The sequence below is a fragment of the Phaethon lepturus genome, unplaced genomic scaffold (assembly GCF_000687285.1).
Source record: "Phaethon lepturus isolate BGI_N335 unplaced genomic scaffold, ASM68728v1 scaffold11270, whole genome shotgun sequence".
In the NCBI taxonomy this organism is placed as follows: domain Eukaryota; kingdom Metazoa; phylum Chordata; class Aves; order Phaethontiformes; family Phaethontidae; genus Phaethon; species Phaethon lepturus.
In genome coordinates, this window is record NW_010509968.1 from 44,819 (window position 1) to 52,671 (window position 7,853).

Below are 7,853 nucleotides of genomic sequence, written 5' to 3' on the forward strand. Positions count from 1 at the left end.
GCAAGCTCCTCTGCCAGCTCTCTCAGTACTCTTGGGTGGATCCCATCTGGCACCATAGACTTGTGAGTGTCCAGGTGGCCTAGCAGGTCCTTAACTGCTTCCTCCCGGATTACGGGTTTATTCTGCTCTCCATCCCTGTCTTCCAGCTCAGGGAGCCAAATACCCTTAGGATATCTGGTCTGGCTATTAAAGACTGAGGCAAAGAAAGCATTAAGTACCTCAGCGTTTTCCTCATGTTCGGTAACGTTTCCCCCCCATATCCAGTAAGGGATGGAGATTCTCCTTGCCTCTCTTTTTGTTGTTAATATATTTGTAGAAACATTTTTCGTTATCCCTTACGACTGTGGCCAGATTTAGTTGGGCTTTTGCCTTTCTAATTTCCTCTCTGCTTGACCTAATGAGATCCCTGTACTCTTCTTTAGTTGCCTGCTCCTTCTTCCAAAGGTGATAAACTCTCCTTTTTTTTTTTTCCTGAGTCCCCGCAAATGCTCCCTGTGTGATAAACTCTCCTTTTTTTTTTTTCCTGAGTCCCAGCAAATGCTCCCTGTTAGCCAGGACGGTCATCTTCCCTACCAGGTCATCTTATGGTACATGGGGACCGTCTGCTCCTGCACCTTTAAGATTTCCTTCTTGAAGACTGTCCAGCCTTCCTGGTCCCCTTTGTCCTTCAGGGCTGTCTCCCAAGGGACTCTCTCAACCAGTGTCCTGAACAGGCTGAAGTCTGCCCTCCGGAAGTCCATGGTGGTGGTTTTGCTGACCCCTCTCCTTACTTCACTAAGAATTGATAATTCTATCATGTCGTGATCGCTAAGCCCAAGACAGCCTCTGACCACCACATCTCCCACCAGTCCTTCTCTGTTTGTAAACAGCAGGTCAAGCAAGGCACCTCCCCTGGTGGGCTCACTCACCAGCTGTGTCAGGAAGTTGCCTTCCACACACTCCAGGAACCTCCTAGACTGTTTCCTCTCTGCTGTGTTATTTTTCCAGCAGGTGTCTGGTAAGTTGAAGTCCCCCACAAGAACAAGGGCCAGCGATTGTGAGACTTCTGCCAGACGCCTGTAGAATGCTTCATCTGTCTCTTTGTCCTGGTTGTGTGGTCTATAACAGACTCCCAGCTTGATATCTGCCTTGTTGGCCTTCCCCCTCATCCTTATCCATAAAGCACTCAACCTTTTCATCACAATCATTGAGAAATATACAATCAAAACACTCCCTAACATACAGAGCCAAATTTCAGAATTGAAATATGTGTAAATATTTTTCCATCTTTGGCACCCAGTTAAAAAAAAAAAAAATCAAAGCTGAATGAGTCTTAATAAAAGATGAATTAACAATGTGCTGATTCTTGCAGTGGCCTTGTGCCTAAGGAAGCTTTCATTTGGAAAAAGGGTAATTGTTAGAATTGCTCTATGAACTACTACAATTACAATCTGCTGAATCGCAGAATCATTAAGGTTGGAAGAGACCTTCAAGATCATGAAGTCCAACCATCAACCCAACACCACCATGCCCCCTAAACCATGTCCTGAAGTGCCGGGTCTACATGTTTTTTGAACACTCCCAGTGATGGTAAATCCACCACTCCCCTGGGCAGCCTGTTCCCATGCTTGACCACTCTCTCAGTAAAGAAATTTTTCCTAGTATCCAACCTAAACCTCCCCTGGCGCAACTTGAGGCCAGGTTCTCATTTGAGTTTGCTAATTGTAATCTGGATAAAGATGGGATAAAGCCCTGTGTAACCTGGTTTGACCCTAGAACTGACTCTGCTTTGAAGAGGAAGCTGGACCAAAGACCTCCTGAGGTCCCTTCCAACTTGCATTATCCTGTGAACGAAGGAGTGAAACAGGAGGTTACATATGGGCTTTATTTGATCCCATAGCACAAGCAGTATTTCTGAGACAATATATCATTAAATTGACTCTTTAAATTCTATAGAGATGCAAGTATTGGTCATGGACAAAAAAGAAACAAACACCTCCCCAAACCCCTCCCCCCCCCCAAAAAAACCCAACCATCACCACCATCAAAACCAACCAACTAAAAAACCCCACAAAAACCAGCTTCTGGAAGGTTCAAATAAAGGGACATGGCTGGAAGGAAACAGTGAAGGTAAGGAGGTTTGATAGCCTTCTTCAGCCTAGCCTAGGGCTGTGAGGTATGAACAGAAGGAACTGAGCTGAGGCTGCACACAACTTTCTCAAAAAAATGATACTGTCTTCTCTGCCATTAAATATACACTGAGAGTCAACCCAACAGGGGCTTAATTTGGGTTGCTCTTCATAAAATTACTTCATTAAATACACCTAGAATCATATTAACACTTGTGTACATAAAGGTTTTTTTAAAAAGAGAAGAATCCTTGTCTTAAATGCCTTTAAGGAACAGTTTTCCATATCTTCTTTCCTAAAGACGACAAAACTTTCCCTCATGGAAAGACTGTATCAGGAAAACTGACTTCTGTGTTACAAGAAGGTCATAGGTCAGTGTTAATGCACTGAATTCAGAAACAGACATCTTACCTGAATGATAAATATCTTTGGTTTTCCTACCAGACTCTGGCACTTGTCTCCTCTGAACATGTCTGTGATTGTCTCAATTTTGATTTGGGCATCATATGCATAAACATGATCATTCTCACCATGACTCAGGAACACACAAAGAAAGCAGTCAGCATTGCTGTGGTCATCCTTAGAGGCTGAAATAGTCAAGTGGTGTTTATATGACTCAACAGTGATCTTCAGGTTTAAAAAACATTGTACATTTGTATCATATAATTTAATCTCCAATAAGTCCTTTTTCAAATGAACCCTATTTTCAGATAGCGTAATATGGCAGAGATTTGAAGGTGCAATGATTCAGTATGGCTGAAGGTAAGGGCCACTACAAGTCAAAAGAAGAATGTCACTAACTTCTCCCAGCTGCAGGTACTTCCTTTCAGCTCTTGGCAACTTCATTAGTTCTCTCCACAGAAGCTTCATTTACATAACAATAAAATAATCTGAAATCTAACCCTTAAGTCTGTAAGTTAAAACAACTCCCTTGTGCACAAAAATTATTTTAAATTAGATAAACAGAGAGTGGAATACCTCTGGAAATTCTGCTACAAATAGTTAGACATAACCAATATATAGTCTCCCACCTTCATACATTTTCTGCAGCACATCTTCTGCTTTCAGATCATCAAAATGTCTGACTTCAAATCCAAGATCTGTCAAACTATTGTTAAAACACATCAGTGTTAGTAAAGATCTTGCTTAAATTAGATGTCAGTTGCTACCAACTCAGTTGCTTTCCCTGTGAGAGAATGAATATTCATGTTTATGCATTATTTATGAAAAAACCTACTAAACTTGATTTTCACCTCAAACTTGGTGTCAAGTGCAGGTGTAATATCTAAAATTACTTCAAAGAGTTTGTCCTTAGAGAGGTCTGGACACACTGAAATCATAGGGCTTGTGCCAGCAATTTCTGTGATTCAAAGGAATGTGCCTTGAAGCTTTTTTATTATGGCTTTCTTTGCCAAGGTTGCTTAGGTGCTCATGGCTTCAAAATCTTTTGTTCTATACTTAAACGTGAGATTTATTGACCGTGATCTCTGAAGTTTAGCTTTTTAGGCTTGAATAGAGAAACCAAGTTTCTTACCTGCGTTTCAGATTGTTTCTGTCTGCAAGTGTCCCACGCCTGTCTGGCAGCCTTAAATGCCAAAAAAAGTGCTCATGATTGAAGATTAATGCAACTCCTCTTCTTTGATGGTTCATTTTGTATTGCATTGCAGGATCAAGTGTTTTTCTGTTGCCAGAGACAGAAAACATTCTTGATACATGAGTTAATGGCTAATTGAATTACCTTCCTGTATTCCTGCAAGCTGAGATTTTTTAATTGACTAGAGACTTTGAGGATCCAATTTCAAAAGGCAAGACCTCAAAATGTGCAATATTTTGGGAAGCACCTAAATCACTAGGTCTTTTTGAAAAGCTTGGGCATATTAAGCAATTCAGTAAAAACAAGCATTAGGTGTGTACTAGGCTCTGTCGCGTAGGTTGAACAGTTTCTCTACAATGTATTTGTATTTTCTGTTGTCAGGAGGCTGTCTCATTAGTAACACAGTAAGGTATATAGCAGTACACTTTAGACTTGGCTCCAATTCTCCATGTCATGGGTTTAGCTAAATATTATTTTAGCATAATTGGATAGTGCATATATACTTAATTGGAATTGTAGCTGTCTGAGATTTGCTCCAAGTTCTTCTAACTAAATCAAGTGCTGCATCATAAGCAATAGACTATAAACTGGTGATAAGGCGGTATGCATAGCGTATCTTGCAAAAGGAGAAAAAAATTGTATTATTTAGCCTTACAAAACAAAAGCTGTGACAATACAACTGTTCATCTAAGTTTTTAGCAACCAGCCAAAAAAAATCCTAAAGCTGAAGGACAGAACAAATGACCCACCTAGCTTCTAAGCAGAGGACTTTATCATGGCAACAAATGTACGGAGCACCTGTGTGTTTGGAGTAGCATTCAGCAATTTTATTGTTTCAGGAGCAAAACACAACATAGAAGTCTGTGATAGCACGCTGTGGACTGTACAGTGGGACCCAAGTCATTTGAAGCGTTGGCATGGTTGTATTTAGAGAGACAAAGCAGACAGTCGTACTGCATTTGTAGACCCAGGTATCGGTGCAGGGAACAGAAACCAAAACGCTTCTAGCAACAGGCCTGGCAATAGACAAGGCCAGTGCTATAGATGTACAGAATGACACTCCAGGGCATGCTGCCCTAGGACTGGTTAGAGCTGTCATGTTTGGCATGTTACTGGTTCTTCCCTGCTATGGAATGTTCAGTTCTGGTGCAACTGGTGGAAGTTGCTTAGAATATTTGCCTGCAGATGTTACTTAAAGATCGCAGTTTCATCAGCAAAATGCTTTTGTTTCACTACAAAATGACCAAAGTTACCCATAAACTGTTTCTGCTTTTCCACTTTATTATGAGCAGCTCCCTAATAAAGCATCTTTTTGTAACATCTGCATAAGAATTCAAACAGGGAACAGGAATTCTGGATGACTGTTCTAAGTTTGGGCATTTCTGCAATGTTGGCTGGACAACCAATAAGAAAAGTTAAGTGGGGTGCTTTATCACACTCCCCCCGATTTGAGTACTTAACATGATAAAATGCAAAGATGATAAACTCTAGCCCTGTAATTATTAATGTAATTTGCCTGTAATTTCACCTGTACCAGTACCAGAGTTTATTCGGATTTTGCCAATTTATCTTCCTCAGGATTTGGCTAGTGGGGATTTTGGACAGTTAGATCCCTGGATCCTGTGAATGACCATTAAAGGATGGTTCCCCAAATAGTTCTTCCTTTGCTCAGCTGTATTCACTGAGTGGGTGAGGCAAAGGAAGTTATCAGGCAGGTAGTTTACCTTTTCCAGGGCTAGATGATGTTGTAAGGTGGAGTAGGAAAAAATTCATGGAATTACTATCCCGTGGTTCCTCTTCCCTCCTTCTAGAGGAACAGATCGTAGTGCTACACTCTATCACTTAGTCTGCCCAGTTGTTTCTTAGATTGTGATGGTATTTTTGCTACAGTTTCTGCACATTGCCTAACTGTGGTGGTACACAGTTAGGAGTCCACTCCTAGCGGCCTTCATAATAAGAAGGGTGGTTCTACATCTGGTGTAGGTAAAACTAGAAATGTGTTCTGTAAGTGGGCGGAGTTGGGTTGAATAACCCAGTCACATTCTTAACAAAAATCAGAAAACTATGCACTGACCTCAGTGCCATGGGCCATCTCTCCGTCATTGCCATCAGAACTTTACCTTATATCAAGTGCATCTACTTCTGTGATGTTCTGATTTCCATCTGTTAAAGAGATCAAAAAGTGATTTAGCCACAAAATCATTCAATAAAAAGAAACAATTTGAATTTGTGCATCCAGCCTTAAAGTTTAGCTGTTACTGTGAACCAAAAGCTCATTCACACATCAGGTAAGTAGGCATGCAGTTAAACAGCTTCATTAGCGTTTGCACCCACAGCTTTTGGAGGCTGTTCCTAAAGCTCTTGACAACCTAAAATTCAGACTGAGTCAGACATGCATACTTTATATGTGTCTGTGTACCTGTATCTGTATAGACATATTCAGAGATCATGATTTTATATAACTAACTAGCTGGCTGTATTTATTTAAACAGAGTCTCTAACTCAATGGTTATAATTTTACATAATCTAGACATACACTGATGTATCTTTTATTTCAGTAATGCTGCTAATGCAAAGCTGAGCATTCTCTTTGAGGTTGGATACAGCATATGAGTCATAGTAGGTAGCATAACAGAATGTACAGTTAATGACAACTGAGTGGATGCAAGATTTATACCTTTTCTTCTGCTAAACCATATAGACATAAGCACTCCAGTAACAGAATGCACATAAAGGTAACATTGTGGTAACAACAGGGAACATGCACATCTTGTGAGCATGCAGAACTAAAGACTTGCAGAATGTTAGGCCAAAATATTTATTCCTTTTGCTTAAACATTTAAGTGGGCTATAAAATCACAGTTCCTGCTACTACTGGTGGAGACTACCTACAACCTTATGAAAACTATATAGTATACTGTACCTGTGGTGGTTAATGTAGGTCTGCTATCCAGCTGGACATGGCCTGCAATTATAAGAGAAGACAGGTCAGGCATACATATATTTTATAAACTACTTGGTAGATGTGATAGTACATTTTCACATCAGTTTTTCACATCTGATTAAAGCCTCTTGCAAAACAAACATAGCTATGTATTGATATAGGAGAAAAGTTCATAAAGACATTAGAATAAACTTGCAGAAATCTAGACTTGGCTTTAGAAGCTTTTATGTTGAACATTATGTTAGCACAGGAGAGAGTGGCTCAAAGGAGGACACAGGCTTCTAGGTGTTACTGTTTACATGTCAACTTCCCACTGGCAAATAGCGATCATCCTTTGAGTCTTACAGCTATCACTAGTAACCTAAACGGACCAAAAAAAGGTTTTTCAGTTTGCTTGAAACATAACATGTAGGTCAGACTAATCACAGAAATGCTGAAAAATGAGTGTAGATGGAACATAGCAACAACGCCTGTGCCTGTGACTCTGTTGGTAACAGGAAGCCAGAGATCTTTAAGAGTGCATCTGTATGTTTAAATTTGCACTGTATTTTTGCTTGTGTACCTCAAGCCCGGTTGATGCTTTTGCCTCAACTTAAAAAAAAAAAAAAACAAAAAACAAAAACCAACAGACCTTATAAATATTATAGTCCTTAAACTTTTAGACAGAATGCTGTCATGTTGACACAGGAAGAACAGAATTCCTGGGCCAAAGGAAACTAGGAAAAGATGGTTTTCCTGTTCTTTTAACGTTTAGTCAGTCTTCAGTCTTAGCTTTTTATGGTCACTGTCATGTTGCAGCTTAATTCCAGTAAACACTACTTAAATTATTTAGATTTATGAAAAGCTTTCTGCTTGTCTTACACAGGCTTGTTCTAAAACCCGATTGCTCTCAATGGGACTACTTACTTGCCTTAAACCTCGTGAAGATGGGTTGTTTCAAAGGAATCCAGGTATGCACTGGATGACACTGGGATCTAACAGCATCTTCCCCGGACACGTTTTAATCTCAGTTAGGTCTACCATTTGGCCCAAAGGACATGGCATTTAGAAAATACCAGTAACCAAAGGGCACCAAAAAAAAGTCCCCGTAAGCCTAACGGCATCTTCGGGAACCAAAGCCACACAGTTTCGCTGCTCCTCTCTTCCCTGGTCCTCCTGTAACGCCTCACCGTCCCTCCCGAGCCCCAGCCCCGGCTGCCCGCCCCAG

At 40.5% G+C, this 7,853-nt stretch overlaps 1 protein-coding gene across 1 annotated transcript in view; it reads right to left on the minus strand.

The window, feature by feature from the left end:
- Positions 1-6,665, minus strand: part of CASP6 (caspase 6, apoptosis-related cysteine peptidase) — a 9,961-nt gene extending 3,296 nt beyond the window's left edge. The window contains exons 1-5 of the mRNA XM_010292465.1: positions 6,626-6,665; positions 5,823-5,865; positions 3,643-3,789; positions 3,140-3,216; positions 2,520-2,695 (exon numbers count right to left, since the gene is read on the minus strand). Coding sequence (XP_010290767.1) covers positions 2,520-2,695; positions 3,140-3,216; positions 3,643-3,770 — 381 coding nt within the window. The 5' untranslated portion in view covers positions 3,771-3,789; positions 5,823-5,865; positions 6,626-6,665. The remainder of the gene's footprint in view (positions 1-2,519; positions 2,696-3,139; positions 3,217-3,642; positions 3,790-5,822; positions 5,866-6,625) is intronic.
- Between the last annotated feature and the right edge of the window lie 1,188 nt (positions 6,666-7,853).